The sequence below is a fragment of the Anoplopoma fimbria genome, chromosome 21 (assembly GCF_027596085.1).
Source record: "Anoplopoma fimbria isolate UVic2021 breed Golden Eagle Sablefish chromosome 21, Afim_UVic_2022, whole genome shotgun sequence".
Taxonomy (NCBI): domain Eukaryota; kingdom Metazoa; phylum Chordata; class Actinopteri; order Perciformes; family Anoplopomatidae; genus Anoplopoma; species Anoplopoma fimbria.
The window spans coordinates 5119241-5143900 of NC_072469.1; the positions used below are offsets into that span (position 1 = coordinate 5119241).

Sequence of the window (24660 nt, forward strand, 5' to 3'; positions counted from 1 at the left end):
GGCATAACTTTGCATCATGATCCTCGTTCTTTGCTACTTTTTGACCTTTTCTAAATATTTTGACATCTCTGTAGGCTGAAGAGGGATTAAAAGAAGATGTGAAATATAGTTTTTTTGGCCCGCCCAGGTTGACTCAAGGAGAAATGCAAATAAACAGAACTATCTGTATCTGCCTGGTCAGATAAGAGCCAGAGGTTATTCATAGCTTGACAGCTTGGCTCTGCTTGGTGTCCCCCCCCCCGCCCCCGAAGATAACTGACCTTGTTGCACCACACCAGTGTCTTAACTCCTTCCTGATTTTAAGAGTGAATGTAAAAGAGAGCAACTTTTGTACGCCTTATTAGTGGCAGAGACGATGACTGTACAGCAAATACTGCTACAATCACGGATATGTCTGGAGGTGTTGCTGTGTATTTCAGAAGAATTCAGATCATAGGCGCTCAGCTGGAGTCTGGTGTAAACCGCATTACCACTCCTGTTCTAAAGGCCTGCTGTAAATCAGTTTCAGTGAGGTGAATTATTAACCGAGGTCGTCACATTCCTCCTGCTGAATCAGCCCTTCTCCCGATCCCACAGAGACCTCGCTATTATTTATTTATTTATTCCAAACACTCCACCATCTACTCAAGTGCTTGTCAATCAGCGGCGTGATTGTAAGTCACAGCAAACTTGACCACAGTTTTATCCAAACAGTTGCAGAATACAGTGCAGATAAGGGGCACTGTTGAGTGGGACGGCACAGCGCTGCCCAGACAAGACTGTTGGGAAAGTGTTGAGCTTTTTTAAAAGGAATGCAGTGGCAGGTCTAGACCTGAACTTCCGCATTGAGCAGGAAGAAGTCAACAGTCAAGAGAGACAGATGCACAGATCCACATCCACACACCCTAATCGACCCGTATCTGACTGTTTCTTCTGGTGTTGAGCTTTATTAGAGAATAACACGTTGAGGTGGAACTGATGTCCATGAAGCTTGAAACTAACGGGTGAAACAAGGATTAAAACATTTGAAAAGGTGAGTTACAGCTCTGATAAGTTGGATGTGGTAACTTCAGTTAACGGTGAACACCCGTAGCTGATTTCCTCTGAAACGTGACTTTGACTTTATGAATCTTTGTTGTTTTTATCTTTCAAATAGAATCATTTTTCTCCTCCAGCTGGAAGGATAATACAGATAATGTTCATAACACAGACTGGAAATTGTATCCAGACAATATTTGTGATTTAAAGCCTCCTCCTTGATAGAGACTTTTAAAAGCTGTCAAATTATAACAGTACAATACGTCTATTGTCACCCCAGATGTTTTTGTACTCATGAGATAAGACTTAATTACATTTCTGTACAGCGATAAGGCCGTCATTAAGCTTTTCTAATATAAAGAAAAGGGTGTTCATATGTGCTCTTTCCAAATGGGTGGACCCGACTTTAATTTCAGACTGCTGTATGACTCAATAACCACATGAAACTGATACGCTTGGCCTCTTGTTTTAAAGCTAATAGTGCTGTCGCTGAGTATAGGAACATTTTGTACATTTGGCTTTTTGAGATGAGATTTAATCACAGAAAAATGGACTGGATTACTTATAAACTGTATATCAGTGCGAGCCTGTGTATCAGTGCGAAAACAGAAAACTGTCAACCTTTTAGTTGACAGTTTTCTGTTTTTCACTGCTGTCAAGGCAGAAAACATTGCAAAATACAATGTGTTTAGACAGACTGTCCAATGACTCATGGAAGAGCGGATTTTATGTAGAAAAAAAAGGTTGAAGGAATATGTAAATAGTACCTTAGAGGAAATAAGTGTCCATGTTTGATAGCTACAAAAGCACAGATTCCCTTCAGCACACATAGATACGGTCTTGTGTATTGTGAAAAGTCAGTTATCATTCTCAGTTTGTCTGCCCTGCAGTGCCTTGTTTCTGCTGCCAATCCCCTAATCTGCCTTCTGTACAGTAAAGCACGTCCACTTCTGTAAACACATCTGCCTGAGTAAAGATATTTGAGCCGAGTAAGAGAGGGAGTTTCTGTACAGTATGGTAAACATGTCGTGCTGTGATACGGCCACTTAGGGTTGTTGTCTGGTTTCCATTTTCTCGCCTGAAACTTGAGTTAGACGTGTGCGCGTTGATGAAAAAAAGATTTGGGATTATTTAGGAATTATTTTGTGGGGGGACGTAGAATTCGCTTGCATGCTATATATTTTTGGGGATTTATTATGTCTTTGGACACCAGAAGTGGAGTGATGTGTTTTCACAATGCATTGTGGAGGTTTGATACAGCGCCAGATTACATGCCCGAGTGTTTCCAATAATATTCACGAATGCTGACTGATCACATATTTTCAGAGCGGTTTCTGGAAAGAAAGTAGAAATGGTGCAAAGAAACAGAAACATACTTTTTAGGATTGTCTTCCTTCAGGCTGCAGCATCGTCCAAAGTGAGGAAGTAAGAATCACAAATGCAAACTTTGTTTTACAGAAAATTCTCATTTCACGAAAAATGAAATTATCCCTTTGATTTCTTCTTCTCACTTTACACTTCGATCTACACTTGTCACCAGCTTTTCCAATTAACTGGAAAACGCAGCTCACTTCCTAACAATTTATGCATCAGTAAGGCTTCTGTCAAATAGCATTAGTCATGCTAAACATCCTCATCCAACTCTGAAGCTTCTCCAATACTGCTGATAAAGATATTTTGCATGATTTCACAACAGAACAGTCTCTGATATCTTGAGCAAGTTTTTTTATACATGGTCTTCTTCTTTACAAAAATAACTTTGACATGACATGTTAAAAATAAAATAAGCTTACTCACTTTCTTGCTAAAGGTTAGATGAGATTGATACCACTCAAATTAAACCAGAGCTGGAGCTGGAGCCGGGAGACAGTTAGCTTAGCTTAGCTTAGTTTAGTTTAGTGTAGCATGAAGAACGGAAACAGGGGAAAACAGCTAGCATGTCTGCGTCCAAAGAAATAAATCTACCAACACCTCTATAGCTCACTAATTAACACGGACAATTATAGCTTGTTTTTAAAATTCTTTAGGCTTATTAATATTTGGACAGAATCACCTCCTGGCTCTAGCTTTATATTATATAGACCAGTATGAAAGTGGTTTCAATCTATTTAAATGTGTCTCAGAAGAGAAGTGAATACACTTATTTTTAAGTAAAGCAAATAGCCTCTAAAGTTGTTATGACACCCCTTTAAAGTTAACACCTTTTCTGTCTCCGTGTTTTATTTGCAATGTCACACCTCAAGGTGCAATAGGTCTACTTTCTTGAGTTGAATGTTTATGTGTGTAGTGAGACATGAATAGAATCATGCATTTATGTGCAGAAGAAATGATTATGAAACTCACAGAAATGTTCTTTGCCTCCATCAGCAGATGCCTGTTTGTTTTCAAGGTCGGACTATTTCTACACTCGCCCTCTCTGACTTCTCTTTACTGTATGCGAGTTGGGAGCTCTTATGCATTTGGCCTCTAAAAGGCAGCTGACCTTACTGACGCTAATTTTTTCCTTGTGTGACTTTAAAAAATGCACATTGTTTACTCACTCACAGTGTGTGGTTGTTTGTGAAGCAAAGAGCTGGCTTGGACCAAAATTATACTGTGGTTGTTGCAGTGAGATCTGTTGTTTTGCGGTTGTCATAACACTGAACAAAATGTGAAGAAGATGGAAATTAAAATAATTAAGGAGTGGTTTTAATAGTTTTTTTTATTTTTATAATGAGTGTTTTGCAATTTTGAGTCTGCAATCGTTTAATGTTATGTTTTTTTTAGCCATTAAGCAGAATATCACATACATAGTTCCATGCCAGTTGGGTTTTCAGATCCTTAAAAATGTGACAAAATGTGAGTAAAGTCAACGACATTAAGGTTGCAGGTGGCTGCTCGTGTCAACATTTCCCACATCATTTCAACACCGCAAGTGACAGGAAGTTCGTCCTCCACCACTTCCTCCTGGGTGCAAACCATTTTTGTAAAGGGGTGGAGGAGAGCGGCCCCACACAGTTAGAAAGATCCACACATACACGTCACATGGAAATTACTATCTGACACTGAAAGAAGATGAGTGGTTATAGAAAATACAGAGAGGTTTTTCCGGGTTTTTATCTATAATCTGCACACAACCATTTATGGTTTCATGTACAGTTTCTCTCTTTCAAGCTACACAAGCACACGCCATCTGTTAAACGTTGGAACAATATTGATCCATTTCACATTGAAATGAGAAACATCATGTCACAGCACAGCATGAACTCTTGCCTGGAACACAATCAGACACTCTTGTCTCCTCAGCAGTGAGACTGAGGGTTTTGCCTTTGACTGTCTCGCTTTGCTTTTGATTAAGACGCTATAAATGTTTTCTTTCTTCTTCTTTTTTTTTCTTGTTGGCTCTAAAAATTTTACTATACAGATTCCAAACTGTGATGAGTTAAAACAACGAGTTACACTTTGTTAGAAATAAAATTTTCTTATCTAATAACGACAGATAAAAAGGTGAAGACTGGAGATTTATGCAAACATTACAGAGAGGGAGAGAAAATGTCAATGCTTGAGTTAAATCAATAACATTAAGACTATTTACTAATTATGTGGCTAACAGTACACTAACAGAGAGGCCTAAAAAAACTAAGTGTGTAGCCACGCTGAGGTCTATGAGATGAGCAGAAGTCATAGTTCATATATCGTTACTCTACTACAAAACCTCCACCTAACCCCAGCTATTCAATATTCAAATATAATGAATGTCAAGTCTTACAGCTAAACATAACCACATTTGATCATTATGTAAAAACCCAACCTCGGAGTTTTGCAGACCAGTCATGCTTTTGTGCTACAAAATTAGTAAAGCCACACTGAGGTATCTCGGTTAGCCGGTGAGCCTATAAAAATATAGACACACTGTTTGACTGTTTGAAAATCATCATTATAATTTCTTGAATGAACCAAAAGCAGTCTGTTTTGTTCCAAACTTTATACAAAGTATTTAAATGTATTATTCAATAACAAAAAAACTGTGTTTGCCTTTACTGACATATGTGTGCCTTATCACGCATGCCAGAGTCAATGCATGTTTTTAAATAATCACAAAATTAAATCTATTGTTCTCATGTCCTGGGACATGAATTGTCCTTTTTCAAGTCGCTCAGGACAAAAACAATGCCAATGCCATTAGGATTATTTTTCTTTGTGGTAACACTAATTAAACACATCCAGGTGACTATGATCAGACCAATTGACATAGTATTAAATATAGAGAGAGATCACTTATGGTGGGTGGGATGGATCCAACAAACACTGGACTTTCAACCAACATGATGTCCTACCTGCTTTCCCCAAAGTGTTGCTGTGAAGTCACGCTTTTATGAAGTTTTTTCTAAAAATCTTTCCAGGAGATGTTGAGAGAGTTTATTAAAAAAGAGGAAATTACTTCATGGAGGCAAAAGAGGAAAAGTCAGAGGATCACCAAAGTCAGTAGGATTTCTCCTCATGAATTTACTGGCAATCCATCCAATAGTTGACTTTAACCATCCATGAAATATTAAGCAAAAATGAAAATGAAACAGGGCTGCACGGTGGTGTAGTGGTTAGCACTGTCGCCTCACAGCAAGAGGTTCAATTCCCGGGCTGGACAACCTTCTGTGTGGAGTTTGCATGTTCTCCCTGTGTCAGCGTGGGTTCTCTCCGGGTTCTCCGGCTTCCTCCCACAGTCCAAAGACATGCAGCTTAGGTGCATTGAAGACTCTAAATTGCCCGTAGGTGTGGATGTGAGTGTGAATGGTTGTTTGTCTCTATATGTCAGCCCTGTGATAGGCTGGCGACCTGTCCAGGGTGAACCCTGCCTTCGCCCATTGACAGCTGAGATCGGCTCCAGCACCCCTGCGACCCTTAACTGGATAAGCAGGTTACGGAAAATGGATGGATGGATGAAAATGAAACACCCAAAATCAAAATGAAACACCAAAGTGTGGTTTCGATTCACAGTTAATTTAACAAAATGCAATTTCTGATCCGGCGTTCTAGCCTGAATAAAGAGTAGGCCAGTGACACTCATTAAAGACCACTAAACCACAGGCAGAAAGTGGGCCTTTAATATTTACCAGACTGGTTCAGCAGCCATACTTAATGCTGAAATGTCCTTCAACATGTTGCACCTTTACTGGCACAGTAACTGACAGTTCACAGGACCATTAACATGCATTGGAGCTGTACAGCATCAAAAACAGCATGTTACATTTCTGGAATTAGTGAATTTAAAACTCCATCAAAGCACCACTGTGACTGAATGAACTGGCACTGACCCGTCCCACTAATGGTCATGTTCCACTGTAAGAAAACAGGGACTCTGTTTTGACTTCACATTCTAGCCCATCATAACATTTGCTCTGAGGAAATGGGAATTCAAATAATACATGTGTGAGACACAGCATACTGTACATGATTACAGATGTCAAGTGAATCTTCAGGAGTTGTTGTCACAGGCTGTTTTTCTACTTTTAGACTGAAATGATTAACTATGTCGGTGTTAAAGGAGATGTATTTAACATTTAGCTCATTACTATAGCAGCAAATAATTATTCTATGCAAAATATAGCGGAGTACGTGCAGAGAATGAAGTGTCTCTCCCTCTATGTGTGTTGTTATCTGAGCTTTTCTCTTCCTTGGTAACATAGTTGGCCTGGCTGTGCATGCTTTTTAGTGCATGTTAGTGCTTGTTAACGTGCCCTACTTGTTGGCTCACGGCAGATGCTGTGCACGACTCTCAAATGGTGGTTAAAGCTGATAACGCTATCCTCATCTCCACAGCTGTTGTCACGGAAGCATAGCACCCAAACACTCTGATTCCCTCTAAAGTTAAACAAGGTTTACTCTGCACTTTTACCGTTGTATGCGCTGTTGGCTATTTGCATGTTGAGAGCTGTTTAGAAGCAATGGAAATGCCCCTAATCTTGGATCTTGCACCTTTAAAACTACATAGCTCTGAAGCAATCAAGTGTATGAGTCTTGATCAGCAATTTATAGCTAAGCCCAGTACACAAGCATGCATATTTTGATTGATTTGGTCGTTAGTTTCTTATTTTTTTCACGACTCAGCATGTTTCAGGGATCAATTTCTGTAGTCATGCAGTAATCTGATTTATTTTTTAGTCATACAGTTACAGAAATGAATTGGTATTGTCAGACACACTGATTGAAAGAAACATTGTATACTGTAATCATGTAATGTGAGTGCATGATTTCAACACATAATAGTCTTAAATTACATTATTGGACTGATTGCAGTGGTGAATTGGAAGATAGAAAGGCACCGAACTCTCAGTTACTTCTGGATGTGACAGAAAATACCAAAATGAAATAATATCTCACTCTTCAGGTCAACATGTGCAACAAGACACGACACGTTTTGGCAAAAAACTTATGCCTGGAAGTCAAGCATATATGTTTTCTTCCTTCAGTCTGGGTGGAGATGGTATCATAGCCTCAGGGCACTTATTGTATCTGCACACATTTCATTGTGAAAGAAGCAGTACTGTGTCTCACTGGCTGTGTAATATGCTTTAGTATTTAACAAACATTTCACCACGCTGATTGGATTAACCTTTTTCTTTCCACACCTTCCCTAACTGTCATTCATATGACAACTAAAGTCCAATCAATGGAAACAAATCAAAACATTGATACAGACGGTGTCCCAACAGTGGACGATCAGTTTTTGTGACATGGTGAAAAAGTAAACATGTGGGGTCTTTACATTTTTGTGTCTGACACTTTTTTTTGCTTTAAACAGATGGATGACATTGACGCCATGTTCAGTGAAATGCTGGGGGAGATGGACCTCCTCACACAGGTGAGCCAAGATGACAACTACGGTCATACAGTTTTATTCCAGCACTTCACTTCACTCCACATCTTCAGGGTTTTTGCTTCTTTGGTACCTATTTTATTATTTATCACTCATTACGAATGGAGTAACTAACGAGTTGTTATATAAGTAGTATTATACCTTATTGCTATTTATTTTCGGGAGATAAATAAATATCTAATACCAGTCTTGATAATATGATATAAAAGCTACATTCTAAGAATATTTCATTTTTAAAACTTTTTTAAAAATTGTTTTAGCATGATTTTAGCATTTCCAATATATTATGTATTACGTTGACTCAGAGAAATATTCAACAAAAAAAAGAAAAAGAAGAAAAAAAGAAAATGGCAAAATAAAAAATAAATCCTTTAAAATGTTTAAATGTATGTAAATAATAAAGATTGGATGAATTCATATGCCTAGAGATGTATTGTGGAACAAAAATAACCTTTTGGTTTATCTTTGTTTCATAGGCCTGAGAAAACATTTGCAATAACAAAGCCTCCAAGAGGGATTTCTTTTTTATTTATTTATTTCTTTTTAATAAAAAAATTACTGCAGGAACTTGCATTTTTGTGTCAAAGGAAAATTCATCAAATATTCTTTGTTAATTTTTTTCCTGAAAGCTATTACACACACCTATCATGTAACACATACTAAACACCACACCACACTGCCTATGGGCAATTCACTGACGTTAAATAGACTTTTCTCCTTTAAAGACAGACGACAAACTCACTAAAACACACCATCGATCACAGAAACACTCCAGACTGGCAAGCGCAACAGACACAGCGGGGGGGAACACTCTTTGTGGTCGTCTAACAACCATCAATTACACTCTCTTTCGGAGGGGAGGTCAAATGGCATGAACCAGCTAGAGATTACACTTTTTTTTCAAATTGAAAACCCCTGCTGATCACTTTGATGTTGTTTTTTTTGAAAACCCAAAAGTCATTTTAAATCACTTCCATTTTGCCAGAAGGTCTTAATATAACACATAGAAGCTCTGTTAGGTGTAAGACCTAAAAACAGATGTAACATTAGACGTGTAAACATCAAACTTTCTTATATAATGTGTTGTGGATTAACTCCTTGAGCATATGAGGGTCTTGTGGTCGTACAGATATTACATCCATACTCTTATAAACACACTGCCTTGTTCATTCCTCCCTGCAGAGTCTTGGAGAGGACACAGTTCCTCCGGCGTCTCTCCCCAGCACCAACAAGGAAGTCAACTTATCCATCGGCTTCACTGACCTGAATGGTGACCAAACATTTGATCCGTCATGTGTGTAGAAATACTACAAAGAGAGTTTTTCACACTAGCACAGCTGGTGTGCAAAGTGTGCACAGGATGTACATCGGCATGACATCGGCATGATTCATCAGTTATCTAGAAAAATGATCCAGATTACAAGCAGTGACGTAAAGAGAGAAAACAGCATTGCTGTGTCTCTGCAGTATATCTGGCTGCTGTTCATGAGGTGACTTCAGACAAAGATTGAGGTCATAGCATCTGCTAATTACTCAGTGTTTGCCTTTGGCTCGTATGGGCTGTAAAACAAGCAGGTTAATGTTAAAGCAAGGTTGCAGCATCTGTTGGCAATAGCAGTCTAATTTAACTCTTCCTTTCCCTGTTGTTTTTTTAGTAGTACAGTACATCATCAAGTAGGCTACTTAAAGTCTTGTCACATCAGCTGTTCCCCACACATTACTAAAAATCTGCAACCGTGCTAGCAGCTCTCAGCCACGCTTTGAGCTAAGTGCTAACGTCACCTTGCTAATATTAGTAATAGTTTTGCAGCCATTTGGTCATAAACCAAATGGCTGCAAAACTAAAGACCTGCTGATGGTTAAAGGATCATGAAAGTCATTTTGATTCATTCTGAGGGCCACTTAAAACGTCTCAGAATCAAATATCAAACTCATGGTGGGGCTTTAGAGGAAAAGTCAGCAGCGAAATCTGTAGGTTTATCTTCTGGGGACCATGGATATCTGTACAGAATGTTTATAGGTTTTAAATAATGGCTTGATAATGGTTAATTAATCATTCACTAAAGCATGAGCCTGACCTGTCTTCTAGCACCAGTAGCTTTTATTCCTAAAGGAAGACAAGGGGAGATAATAGAGGAATGAAAAGAAAGAAATGCCTTAATTTTATCTATTTATATTACTTTTAATGGGCAGTGTACAATATTAAACATAAATATTTCCATTTGATGCACCAGACCATTTAATTGTTATTATGAAGTAAAGAGAGGAACTGTTGTAAAAAATGAAAGTTCTTAATGTTTAAGGAATAAGCTCATGTCATTTCGAAAAAAGGAACTAAGGCATCCTCTTTGTAATAGAATTAAAAAAGTTTTCTCAGTTGTGAAATATTGTAGAAGAGAAGAAACACTTAAAAAATTAAATGATTAAATTGCACTTATGTCTTATATATTTACTGTACCTGGGTCAGCTTTAAACTGATTTTCTTCTAACACCAGAGTCCCTCAATGAACTCGAGGACCACGATCTGGATGCGCTCATGGCTGATTTGATGGCTGATCTCAATGCGACGGAAGAGAAACTTGCAGCTCAAATAGAAGATCTGAAGGAGCCATCGCCGCCCCTGTCAGACCTGCCACCACCACCTCAGGGCCTGAGCACCCATTCGGCCTCCTCCCTCGCTTCCCCGACGTCACCGGCGAGAAGCACCAGCAGCAACGTTAGCACCCCGGCCTCCACCTCCGCCTCCCCTTTACCACCTCCGCCCTCTCAGGCTTCTAAGCCCTCAAAGGTGATTCAGCCAATGTGCTGTAAGATGTGAGAGTAGCATCTCAACCTTTTAAACCTCTATGCAACTGGGAACTAGTCCAACATTTCAGAAGTGAGAGCTTTAGTCATGGCCTGTCAGAGTAATAGAGAGTTAATTTGGCTTTCAAGGAAAATGACACAATGCTTGATGATAGATTTGCTTTGTTAGGCTCTTTAAATATAAGATCCAACAACAGAGACATGAAGCAGAAAGAGGCATTACTAATGTCATGATCTAGTTTACCACGAGAAAGCACTTCCTGAGCAATGCGTGACAAGACAGTAGTACAACAAAGACAACACTAGCTCCCAGCGTATACATTTCTAGTGATTTATTTTTGTCATTGTGGAACTGGGAAAGGAGTGGTATTGCTCTTATAACAGTTGGACGGTGAGATCATTGCGAAGTTGTTCCTGGACAGAGGCATCTGTTACAGTTACAGAGACTCGTGAGTCTGTCTGGAACAGATCAAACACATACAGCGATGAGGCAGGAAAGAGTAACAAGATCAATACCAAAGGTTGGAGCAGTTGAGGTAAGATGTGTCAGTGGAGGGCGATCCAGACGGGAGCTTATTACTTTAGCAGGGATTGTTACCTCATCCTTCTGAGGTTAAAACACCAGCTGTGCTGAGGCAGAGGATGTGTCATTGTTAGGTGGAGGTGTACAAGTACATTAAAACTGCACTGTAGGCTGGATTTTTTTATGTAAAAACACACCGGTGTTATAAGAGTAAAGGATATCCTATCACTGCTAATTGAGATTTAGTAGATTAGATCTAATGTCCCAAATTAAATTCTTGAATGCACGCTCCACACATGAGAGGTTATGGAATTTAAATTAAACACTGCGGCTTCTGAGCAGCACTGAAACGCTGCATCCACGGAAATGAACTCAGCAGTCACATCTTTTCCACTCGTTTACCTTTAGCATCCTTTAGAGGCAGCGGCTCAACATTTTTGGTAGATAAACTAATTAGCTTTTTTGTTGTGAGTTAGATGAGAATATTAATACCACTATCATGTATGTACAGTAGATATGAAGCTACAACCATTGCATACAATCTGGAAACAATGAAACAGCTAACTTGGCACTGTCCAAATGTTACAAAATCATGTTGAATGTTTAATCTGTACAAAAAAACTTAGTCTAGTAAAAGAAGTTGTGTTTCCTGGTTGGTTATGTGTCTGGAAGCAGTGACCATTTCTCTGTTGGTTGTTCAGCACTTTCACACTGACGACAAGACTCCGGAAAGTTTGTTTTGTATGGATGGACTCTTTTAGAAAGAGCCAGGCTATCTGTTTTCCCCTGTTAAGTCTTTATGCTAAACTAAGGTAACCGACTTTTGGCTATAGGTCTATAATTTACTATATACATATTTAATCTTCATTTAATCATCTCACCTAACTCTTAGCATAATCAAAATAAGCGTATTGCCCCAAAAAGCAGTTTACTGACATCTAAGATGATTTCTTGGTGCTGATTTTCCAAAATACACTACCTTTAACACAATGACATTATGGTGATATAAATCCTGTTTACACCAGATTATAATTGATGGTGGATGAACAATTTTTCTGCACTCTTTGTCCTATATAGGAGGAAATCGAGGCGCAGATGAAAGCAGACAAAATCAAGCTCGCTCTTGAGAAGCTCAAGGAAGCTAAAGTGAAAAAGGTAAGACACTGAAAAGTCCTCCTCTGCTCTGATCTTACATCCACTGGCAACACTAAACTTTAAAGACGCTGTGAATTACGGCTACACGGACATCACCGTAAAAAGACGAAATGTTCAAAGATAGTACCGCTCTTTCTTTTCCTTTTGGAGGAAGCATCAATCACAGTAATGGATGACTTACCTTTCATCCAGCCAACGTCCTGAAGGACAGCACAGCTTCCCCTCTATGGAGGATATGCGGACACTTTCTCATCTTCAAAGCAGTCAACAAAAGCAAAGACATGTGGTTTTGCATGCAAAGCTTTGCAACAGGATGTGCAATTCTACGCAGAACCAAACTAGTTTTGTGCCAATTGCATTAAATTCTATCATAGATAATATACTGATATGACTGCCAATTTCTGCACTTCTACTCTTGTCTTGGCTGGTAAGTCTTATTATTTACAAGGATGTGGCTGCATTGATGGTCTTTTAAGTGAGTAATTATAAATTCTGAGAAAACTCTAAAGGGAACGGGCAGAAAACAGCTCATCCAAATTGCCATGTGTGTTTATGTGTGTGTGTGTGTGTGGATGCTGAGGAAAAGCAGACCACTGGCGACTTTTATAGGAACATCTGTCTCATCTGTTGTTAGGCGCAGAAGTGCAAGGTGCACTCTCAGTGGTTTCTGCACAACCGTCTGTGGGCAGAAACCCTCAAGTTTCATGCTTTCGACACGGATCATGTATTTTAAAGATACCCACCTTGCATGAGGAAATACTGTAAGAGGAAAAAATGATTTGATATCCAGTGACATTTCATTCAACCACATACCAAACCCATATTGTTTTCCAAAGGTCAGGACCGAGGAACATGTGATCTAACACTCCGAATCCTCTTGTGATAACATCTCTGAAGCCCCACATGTTTATGACACAAGCTTAGCGGCCGGCGGACCTCGGTTCTGAGAAACTCCTCGGCTTCCCAAAGCTGGATTTGTTTCAGATGAGAGGAAGTGTGAAGCCATATGAGCCTGCGAGGAAAGCACTGCTCCGCTCCAGAGCAAAATTAATCTCAGCCAACTTGGGGAAAAAGGAGGTGCTAAGAATGCAAAAAAGGAGATGAATACAATGGGGAGGAAATTACTAAAAAGCCAAATAGTGTCAACAGAATGGAGAAACAGAAGTGCTGATGCTCCAACTCTTCTAGTAAAACTAACATTAGGAAACAGAAACAATCATTTACTGTACATGGCCTGTAATTAAACTGGATAATAAACAAGCTGCATGTGCTCGAAGGCCTGATTTTATGTCACACTTTTAGAGACACCTGCCGCTGTCCACAACATGTTTTAACTTCAATAGGTCATGATACAGAAAAACTCATTTTAAAACCAAAAACAAATGACATTTTTGTAAATGCACTTTCTTGCTGAGAGTTAGATGGAAAGATAGATATTGCTTTCATATCTGTCTATTATATATGAGGCTAGAGCCAGAAGACTGTTAGCTTGGCTTTGATTTAAGATTGGAAAGAGGGCCGTAAGGATGTTAAAGGGGGAGATCACACAGAAGTCGGAGTCATTTTCACCTGATGTATGTTTTATTTGCAGGTAACATGACAATAAAAAGCAGTTTAGGCTTAAACATTTTAAAAGAAATAAAAGAAACTAAACAAAAAAAAGGATACATTTTTCAAAATAATGTAAAGATCCTTAGGTCAAGAATGAAAAGTTAAGCTAGGCCCATGACTATTGGGCAGACAGCAGCAAGTTTCCAGCAGGTCTGCACCTGAACTAACCCAACTTCAATAACCCGGATGTGCCATTAAAGAGATCCTAGCCATTGGTTTAAACACACTACAGACAACCTAAAGTTAATGCATAATTCATTAAAACATTCAAATAACAAATATATGTAAAAACAACACCTAAAGACAATTATTCTTACTCGCTTAACATGGAAATATATGTTTTATAGGTAGCTTAAACAAGGCTTGCTATTACTTGAAACACAGAAACCCCCCTGCACTAAACTCAAAATGGTACAGTCTGAGGTCCTCTACTATAAAGCCTAATGGAAGCTCTCACCTTCCATTTGGCAGTTAGACCAATTACCAACAGGTGACATGGGTGGGAGCTCATGCAACAATTTGGTTGAAAGAAGTTGTATATATTATAGTACATTTTATGTTTTAATACATTTATATAGTTGTTATTTGATAAACAATGGGAATAATGATTGTAGGCCATCGGAAATCTACTGAAATGTTGAGACTGACTTATGTTATGCTATACCCACATGAAGCTAACATATACTCTTTTTTTTGGACAGTTGGTGGTGAAGGTGCTGATGAATGATGGCAGCGCCAAGACTCTCATGGTGGACGAGAGGCAGACTGTCAGGGAAGTCCTGGACAACATGTTTGAGAAGACCCACTGTGACTGCAATGTGGACTGGAGCCTGTGTGAGACCAACCCCGAGCTACAACTTGGTAAGTATAATGTACTGTGCGGTTGATGGTACACAGACTGCATTTGTATCAGTAAATCAATCAAACCGTACCTGTTTAGCATCTATCACATAGTTAGTGAAATTCAAGGTGTTTATAGATGACTTAGAAGCTCATTTGAGACTAATGTACACAAAAATAGAATTTATAAAAAGTGAAATGGTTAAACCAATAACAATACAATATAAATACAATTCATACAACGATAAAATAGAATACATACTTTTACAGTAAAGTAATAATTTTTAATAAATAAGAGAAAGGCCATTAAAAAAACATGCTAAAGAGGTTATTAAATACATTTGAAGGTATCAACATTTTCTGTGGTTGTTTCACTGGCTTGGGGCATAAAGGGTAATGGCATGGTGCAAAATTTCAGTAAGATTATTTTTAAAATCATCAGAAAAAATGACAGGAAACCAGTCTCAAGACTTTAAAATAGGTGTAAGTTGCACGGTAACTTTTATATTCCTTTTTTTAGGTACACCAAAAAGAAGAACATTGAAATTGTCTAGCCTTCTGGATATAAAAAGTGTGTATTAGTTTCTATCTTTTGCTCAGAGTGAGAAATGATCACACTTAAGCTATGTTTTAAAATAATAACAAGCTGACTTGGTGACATGGACCTTAAGTTAAAGATGACTGAGGTTTCTTACTTCTTTGCTTTGGGCAAATCCTAGGGAATTTAATTTTGTGGCTAGTTGCTCTCAAGTCGTAGAACTTATAACCCATATTTCAGTTGGATCCTGACTGAGCTGTAAAAGAGTTTTGTGACATCAAGATATTTAATATCTAAAATATCATCAGTGGGTGTTGTGTTTTCGGAAAAGAGAGCCACATAAAGCTGCACGTCATCAGCACAGAAACAGATTTGGAAGTGTTGTAACATGGGAGGGACAAATGGGAGATAAAGCCCATACTTGCAGGGTGAGTGGATGACCAGTGATTAATCCATCAACAATCCCCGTTGCTTTTAATGTGTTGCTATAGCACCATGGTGGTTCAATCTGTGGTCATTTTATGAGCGATTTGCTGTTTTAAACACCTTGTGACAGGTTCGGTATTCTTAGGGGAGAATTCTAAATCCTTTGGCACACATTTCCAGCAACAGTTTGGAATAAATCAGATAACTAGGTTGCTAGAATAAACAACGACCAACATCTTATTAACAGAAAAAAACCCTGAGAAAACACAACTTGTGATAATGCTTCGGTGACAAGGGATTTCTAATAAATTTAGTGCATAAACACCAATGCTATAGGAGCGAGCTGGGCAGCAAATGTATCATCTGAACAAGAAAAACACAGCAATGATGATAAAGATGGACTTTGACAACTTGTGCCTTTAGTGTGTTTTTATGTGAATTGTCACCTAAACACACACACAAAGGGCAGGGAGGGATATTTCATTCAGGTCCAGATGATGAATTGTGTTTTTATTGGCATGATGGCAGCCATACTGCAGCGAGCTCACAATGAAACATTGATCTTCATCCTATCCATCTCTCTCTCTCTCTCTCTCCCTCCCCCTCTCTTTCCTATATTCTGTCTCTCCCTCTCTCTCATACGCACACACATACAGTGTAGACAGGTGGGTTTAATTTGCTGTATCGGACACTGTCAGTCATCCTCTCTGTCATACGGAAATAGAAGCCTTATGATCTCAATCCTCCGTCGGAGCCGTCTGTGCTATATTTACTTCAGCTGCTGGACTTCGCTGCCTCATCGCCATCTGTTTTCTTGGTTTTCTAACATTTTCATCAGATTGTTTCGGAGATCATTCGTATTTTTTAAAGAACCAATCGAATCATGAAAGAGGAGTCATTTTACGCCTGTTTTAATGAGGTGCAGGTGTTAAAGTAATTTACCTCTGTGAGCAATAAACTGTAAGTCAATATTGTTTTGCTTTAGAATTATATTCAAGTCATTTTATACGCAGCTAGTTAAGCTGTGAAACACTAAATTAATGGATAAGCCTGGATTTATTAGTCCATACTTTCAACAAATTCCATTCTAAGTCCATTCTGCAAGACTTCCTGACCCGTCTGTCCTGTCCTACTGAAGACATAAGTCTTTAAAAATGAATCATAAATATTTAGTTAGATTCTAAAAAGCTAACTAGGCACGGTAGCTGTAGCTGTAGGAATAAGATGTCTTGGATACACAGACATTTGTTAGTCAGATCCATTACTTTTTGCTTTTGGTCATTTGATTTGTTGTCAATAAAAAAAACAGAATATCAGCGAACTTATCCTTTGACTGTTTGCTGAAAATAACATGTCACATTTATAGTAATCTTTTTTAGTAATTTTAGCTTTGCTCAGAAATGCTAACAACTTCTTCAGTAAGTAAAAAACACAAACCTCAAGCAAAAAAATTTCATACTGAGCTCTTAAACACCTGATAGGTGCCATTGACGTCAATAAGTACAATTAATAATGTAGCTAAACCCCAGAAGGTGGACTGACTCTTTTACTTTTTTTCAAGAAGAAGAGATAAACAGCCAGTCCAAAACAAATGAGGAAATAAGAGTTTCCCTTTGTTCAACACAGTTTATTTTTAACGCAAACTATAGCTCGTGTTTAAATTAGCTTTCTGACACACAGATTTATTTAAAGCATGTCATCCACGCAAAACTTTAGGTCACTTGACTTCTAATCACGGGGGTGCACAGGGTTTGGTGTCATCTCTGACTAACTACAAGTGTAGGCATTATGACAGCTTGACATTTGAGTTGGTTCATTTATTAAATGCCTGTAAGCCTCCCCAGAGTGTGTTGCTTTCTAACAGCAGTTGCAGACCTTTAAACTTTACCAACAAAAAGCGACAGCGAGTCTCGCCCGATAAACACCCACAAAGCTCAAAAGCAACTCCGTCTTCAAACAAATCGTCACCCATGTGCTCGCCATGCACACTATCCAAACGCACCATGTGCTTAATGCAGTTCAAAGTGTTTCCTTACTCCGAATAGCTCACTCTAGCAGCAAAGTCACACCATCCATTTAATGATTGTAATAGTCAAACTATAGACTGGAACCCTGGCAGCAATTTATTTAATGCCTACCTCTGCCTCGGCTGGTAACCTGTAATTGGGGGACCACGGCTAAAGTACAGTCAAATGCCCAGTGCATTCTGGAGATCTATAGCACTGAGTGTGTGGGTGGGCAGTGAGGAGGAGGAGGAGGAGGAGGAGGAGGAGGAGGAAAGTGCCCTTAATGTGTTTTTCGCGGTTTAGTGCCATTTAAAGTCCTTCCAGCAAAATGGGGAGGCCTGTGTTTTATTGAGCCCTTCCTTAATCCATCCTATTTGAAATAGACAATTGAACAGCTGTAAAATCGATTTATGAACCGAGCTCAGCTGATTTAAAGATGTCATGACTGTACATATGGTGAAGCATTTGTTTTGAAATGTTGTATGGTTGAAAGATTAAAAACAGAGAGAGGAGGTGGAGATTATTTTGTGAGATTAAAGAAAGTTTCAGATTCTGGTTTTCTCTGTGTGAGAGAGTAAACTGGCTTTGGAAGATTAGAAATGTCTCCACAGTGTTGGCAAAAGTGTGTGAATGTGCTGAGAAAATATTTTTTTATGGCTGTGTTTACTGCAGAGGTGGGGAGTCAGCAAGTATAATTATTAAAGTAAATGAGGCATCACAACCAGCCAGAACTATATATATATAGAGAGGTTTCAGCTTCAATACTAAAATGCAGCAGATGGTTTGCAACTCTGTACTTTTACTCCAAAAACTCTTTGGACTCATACACATAAAAGGCCCCTTTTCTTTCTACAGTACCAGCTGTACTATGTATTTCAAAAATGAACAAAGAGAAAGCAGACTTAGGGATTGAGACAGGTATAAAAACTTGTGCATGTTAGGCCCATTCTGTAATGTATCTCTGACTTGTAATGGAACAGTTTTACATTGTGATACTTTAAATCAATGTCACTATGTGTCAAATCTGAAAATTTCCGATTTATGATACTCCTTCAAAAAAGACACATGGAGTCTAGATTGCACTTGTTTACCAGTTTATCTCGTTTTTCTGCAAATCAAAATGTTTGCCATTAGAGTACAAAAAATAGACACATAATGACTTTAAATAGATAATCTAAATGCTGCCACTACCAATTTGCTGACATCCAAGTTTCGTTTTTTTTTATGACAGAACGGGCGTTTGAAGATCACGAGAACCTGGTAGAGCCTCTCTCAGCATGGACGAGGGACAGCGACAACAAAGTCCTGTTTCAGGAGCGGGGGGAAAAATATGAGGTGTTCAAAAACCCACAGGTTGGTATGCACCTTTAATAAACCTCTCTGACATATACTGAGTGATCAGAGGTGATGTGGGTGTGATTTCTCAAAAGTCCAACACTGGCTAGCTCCAAATCCTTGGCCTTGGTTTTTAGCAAATCCATCCCCACATTGTTTCAACTCAGAGCCATCTGGCTCTTTTCACTGACGAAATGTTGTCTGAATTATGAGAAGTCTTTCCTCCATGCAGGATGACCTCTTACATTTATGTCCACACTGTAATATATCAGACAAAACGGCCTCAGGCAAAAGACAGTGAGATCTTGGCATGTTTGTTGATATAATGGGACCCTTTATAAACTCAGTGTATTTAATTGATTCGGTCTGTTGGCAGAGACAAATAGTTGAGTTGGAAAACTGGTGAGATATTCTCATTTTTAAGTACTCCATCATGTCTTCCACATCCCCCAACAAAAGGCCGATCTGTTTCCTACAGAATGTCCCTATCAATATATAGTTTGAACGTTTTGACAAGAGCTACCAAAATAGAATTCCCCTTTGGGCTTTCTCTCTCCACAATGAAAACAGAGACCCAGACGTTGACATGAAATCAAACTAGCCCAGTCACACAGGGACAAAGAGTAGGGGTCAAGGATTTTTTAAAAGCTGTTGATATTTTTTCTGATATTTATTCTTTTAAATTTGATACAATTTTTCTCGGGGGGAAAAAAAGGAAAAGTTGACAATGTTGTGTTTTATATTTGACCAGACAGATAAACACTTCGGAAGTTGCATTAGTATTGCAGGTCATAAACTAAGCATTTTACTTGAAACCACCGGTGGCGCAAGAGAAAAAGTTCAGATTCATTGATACACTTTCTGTTTTATTCCTGCAGAACTTTTATCTATGGAAGAAGGAGAAGAAAGCTCTGAAAGAGATAAAAGACAAAGACAAGGAGTTGTTAATACAGGTAAACAAACTCATGCGCACACACACACAAACCAAAAGTGAAATATTTATTTTAAGGTGACAGTTGTCCCAGTGGGAGCTCCCCCTATTGACCCCTTTCATCCTTCTTCACCTCTGCAGGAGAACTTCTGCGGGACTTCCATTATTGTGCCAGATCTCGAGGGGGTTCTGCACCTCAAAGAAGACGGCAAGAAGTCCTGGAAACCCCGACTCTTCCAGCTGAGGGCCTCGGGAATTTATTACGTGCCCAAAGGGAAAACCAAGGTCAGGGGTTAGAAAAGGTCACATCGCTTTGAGGCCAGACCGTAAACACACATACAAAAGTTAATGCTCTAATCCAGGATACTCTGTTTGGTTTAAGCAAGTGATAAAAGATTAAAGCCCAGAATATAAAGATATATTTTTGATCTTACTCTATATCTTAGATACAGTACATTATATACCTACTGTTATAATTGTAGTGTAGATTATCAATTTAATAGAGAGAGGGAACACCAAAATATCAAAAAAATTACAGTACGGATCAATTTGTAATATGATGCCTTATCTCTCTTGCAGTCATCCCGTGACCTCGTCTGCTTTGTCCAGTTTGACAACTTGAATATCTACTATGGCAAAGACTTTAAGAGCAAATACAAAGCCCCAACCGACTTCTGCTTTCTTCTGAAGGTAAGTTTGCTATTGGTGTGTAGTCTTATAAATTTAGTTTGCCTCGAAAAGCCACACACCCTTTCACTGTAATTAATAAACAGAGAAGCTGCAACTTCCCCAAACTAAACAAAACATTTACAGTACGACTCTTGAGTGCCTTGCCCTTGTTGCTGTTTTTTGCTTTTATTTTGGCACATCACACTGTATATGGCGTGGTGCAAAAGATATCACTGAAGAATTGATTATTGCATGGTGGTTCCTGAGTGTATGTTCAGACACACAGCTGCTTTCGTAACTGGAAAAGTGAAATGCAATAAATACTTTGAATTCAAGAAGTGAAACGAGACAGTTTTATCAAATGAAGCTGAAAGTGGTGAGAAAGAAAGACGACTTTTTAACCAGTTCCTAATATTTATTTGAATTACTATAAAAAAAACTTGTTTAAGAGAGTACTATCAAACTTAGAGTATTAACAATGATGGGAGGTACCTATAGTACTTCTTTAAGACCAAGAAAATGCTGACAGACATGGAAAAAAAAAAGAATAAGATAAGTTGGTGGTCCGTCTTAAAGGGATGTGAAAGTCCTCTTTCTTTCTTTTCCCCTATCTGGGAAATACTGGAATCAGCAGATACCGTAAAGGCTACAGTAGATGTTGAGGATCAAAGCAAAAAGAGCTTAGAGAGGCAAAGAAACTGAATTACCTAGCAGTGAAAGACAGAGTTCTCAAGGTTTGAGCTAAAGGTGCTGATGGCCAAGGGCAAAGGAAATGACCTGTCAATGCTAGCCAGGCTTCCCGTGGTCGCTTGTCCTTGTTGTCTAGAATTCGCACAAAGAAAAGCTGTTAAAAGCTGCCTCGATGTGAAAGATGGTGATGTAGATGATACAATAACAACTGAAGCTGTTTTTTTCGGCTGCCAAAGTGTTCCATTAGGGTGTGTTTTGACAGATTGGTTGGGTGGTGTTTACGGGCTGCTAAAAATTGCTGCAATTCAAGGACGAGAGCAAAAACAATTTTCATCATTTAGCTGTTTTATATTCAGAGGAGCTGCCTGAGGTGATCTCTAATACCATCCCCATTATATATAACTGATATCATGATATTAAGTGAAAAGTCAATATCCTCTTCAGGGGAAAACGGTTAACTCTAATATTAATGTGAGACCCATACAGTGTGCACTTTAAAGCAAATATTTGGTGTACACTTACTAGCATAAATCAAATTATGAAGGCTATTTGAGCATCAAACATCTCATATTTCCTAAATTAAACTGGATAACAGGATGTACTCAATGGCACAAACATTCTAACTTTGTTCATGTTCAGAACTGCTGACTGGACTATTCCAAAAAACAGGAATTGAAAATATACCATCCATTTTTCTAGAGTTGCTTGTAAACACTCTGAATCTAGACTCACTCTGCCCCCTTGTGGTACCCTTAAAGAGGAGATCAACAGATTTTGCAGGTTTTGAAAATGTTGAAGGATGCATTGCTAAAAAAAAAAAAGTATATATTTGGCTCTGCAGTATTGATTTTGATCCTTTTTCTCTCTGAAAAACTTAAGTAATAATAGCCAGTTGACAGGAATCTTAAATATCTAATGTTTATAATTGGAAAAACTTTAACAAAGTATGTTCTTTACTAACTCGTTTACCATTTGGATTTGTTTCTGCAGCATCCTCAGATCCAAAAAGAGTCTCAGTACATCAAGTACCTCTGCTGCGATGAGGCTTGGTCCATGAACCTTTGGGTAACAGGAATACGGATTGCAAAGGTAAATTTAAACACCTCTGCATTAAACGATACTGTCGGCGAAACAATCTCCATTTGTACAGATCTCATTCTCTCATGTGGTGTGTTTCGTGTACTTCCAGTACGGTGCGTCGCTGTATGAAAACTATAAAACCGCAGAAAGGAAGGCCGCCGTCAGCTCCGTGTGGACAAACCGCAGCACTCCATCGAGCTCCAATCCATCAACGCCTTCACCCACCATCAAAGGTAGCACGACACACAAGCTGCCCTCACTGATGTGAAACAACCCAGATGTGGTTATATTAGTTCAAACCTTATGGTGTTTCTTTTTTCTCTGCCAGCCAAATCGCCAAACCAGGCCAATGGTCATGCGCCCAAGCCCCAAACAGGACCTGTTTCTGAGGTACAGAACTCTACCATAGGGATGTAACTAATGCTTTTTTAGAAAAAAATACATTTTGATAATCAATTAATTGTTTCAGTTACAGGGTATATGTAGAGAGCACTACCTAAGTCAAAAAGTAAATAGTATAGTATGTTGGTTTCCTATGTCGAAAAAAGTCATAGAAAGGTTATAGTATAGCATTTCAAGTAAAGTCACAGTATGGTGTGAAAAAAAATGATAAAAAAGTCATAGTATAGTATGTCGAAAGAAGACATGTTTAAAAAAGTAAAAGTATTGTATTTTTTAAAAAAGTCATAAAAAGACATAGTATGGTATGTCGAAAAAAGTAAAAAGAAATCAGAGTATAGTATGTAGAAAAAAGTTAGTCATAGTATGGTATGTCAAAAAAACTGACTTCCGAGGATATGTCGAAAAAAAGTCATAGTGTAGTATGTTGAAAAAAGTAAACAGAAGTCATACTATAGCATGACGAGAAGTCATTTTAGAAAAAAACTCAAAAGTTTGTAATGACATTTAAGTTGTAGTATCTCTTATCAAAGTCTTAGTACAGTGCTTTATAAAAAAGTCAGAATAGTATGACGTAAAAAAGTGTTGAATCATTGTTATATTCTGTCTTCTCAGGACTTTGGACATGTCCCACCTCCACCTCCACCTCCACCTCCACCATTGGCAGAGATGCTTCCTCCACCACCCCCAGACCCACTCCTCCCTCCTCCACCACCTCCTTTGGCTGGCAAGAAATCTACAAAACCTGCCCTCCCTCAGCGACAACTGCCAACCAACTTCCCTCAGCCTCCACCTGCAATGGACAACCTCCCTCCTCCACCACCGCCCCCATCCAACGACGAGGCCCCGCCAGACTTCCTTCCACCCCCTCCTCCAGCTGCTGGCTTTGGTTCACTGCTTCCTCCTCCGCCACCGATGAACTCCCTTCCACTACCGCCTCCCCCAGTGAGTTTTGGGGGTATGGACCAGTCTCTGCCTCCACCACCACCAGATCCAGGGTTTTTACCTCCGCCTCCACCAATGTTTACAGGGGCCGGAGGGCCACCTCCGCCACCTCCTGCTTCCCCAAGAGCAGCTGTACGGCCTCCTGGCTCGGTGAGAAAGATGCCTCCTGCTCCGCCAAAGAGGTCTACACCATCGCGAGGTGGAGGTGGAGGAGGAGGAGGAGGAGGAGGAGGGGACTTTATGTCAGAATTGGCGCTGGCCATGAACAAGAAGCGTGGTGATCATTAACCTAGTTATAAAAAATAGCTTGACTCAACCACTCCTTACATCAATAACAGTACCGAACATCTCCGACATGAAGCCAGTGGAGATCGATACAGACTTAATCTTTTCCAGTGAACAGATGGCTCTCCATCCATCCTTTTTCTTTACTGCTTATCCAAGACATAATCTTGCATGAATTTAAGTGAAAGGGTAATTATTTTCAAGACCAAACTGTTTGTTTTGTACAGTGTTGTGGAGAAGAAAACACAAAAAGTATAATGCGGTCCTTATGGTTCAGAGACATTTTTATTGAATTGTACATATTTGTGTTTGCATGGAAGGCTGTAAATAATATAAACAAAATTGCCATATACAGAGTACCCGATTAGTTTAGAAATTACTAACAAACTAAATAAAACTGTCATAAAAAATGCATGAGCATCATGTTTTATTTATTTTTTGTCATTGAGTACAACCTGCTGAAAAAGTAAAAAGCACCGAACGTTGTTTTAATTTGGTAGCTTTGGTGTAAAGTATATGAACAGGGTTAATGGTCATACTGTACTTGAACCT

The 24660-nt window shown here is 38.9% G+C and overlaps 1 protein-coding gene across 2 annotated transcripts; it reads left to right on the forward strand.

The window, feature by feature from the left end:
- The first annotated feature begins 806 nt into the window (after window positions 1–806).
- On the forward strand, window positions 807–24514 carry apbb1ip (amyloid beta (A4) precursor protein-binding, family B, member 1 interacting protein). Of its 2 annotated transcripts, none has more exons than XM_054623141.1 (14): window positions 807–1012; window positions 7796–7855; window positions 9053–9140; window positions 10366–10658; window positions 12276–12353; window positions 14666–14825; window positions 19006–19127; window positions 19988–20062; window positions 20182–20325; window positions 20620–20730; window positions 22390–22488; window positions 22589–22712; window positions 22808–22869; window positions 23494–24514. In XM_054623141.1, exons 2-14 carry the CDS (start codon window positions 7796–7798, stop codon window positions 24109–24111), a joined length of 2034 nt encoding a protein of 677 aa, XP_054479116.1. In that variant the 5' UTR covers window positions 807–1012; the 3' UTR covers window positions 24112–24514. The 2 variants fall into 2 exon arrangements, with proteins under 2 accessions (XP_054479116.1, XP_054479117.1); XM_054623142.1 differs by having other exon boundaries at window positions 10366–10586.
- The last annotated feature ends 146 nt before the right edge of the window (window positions 24515–24660 follow it).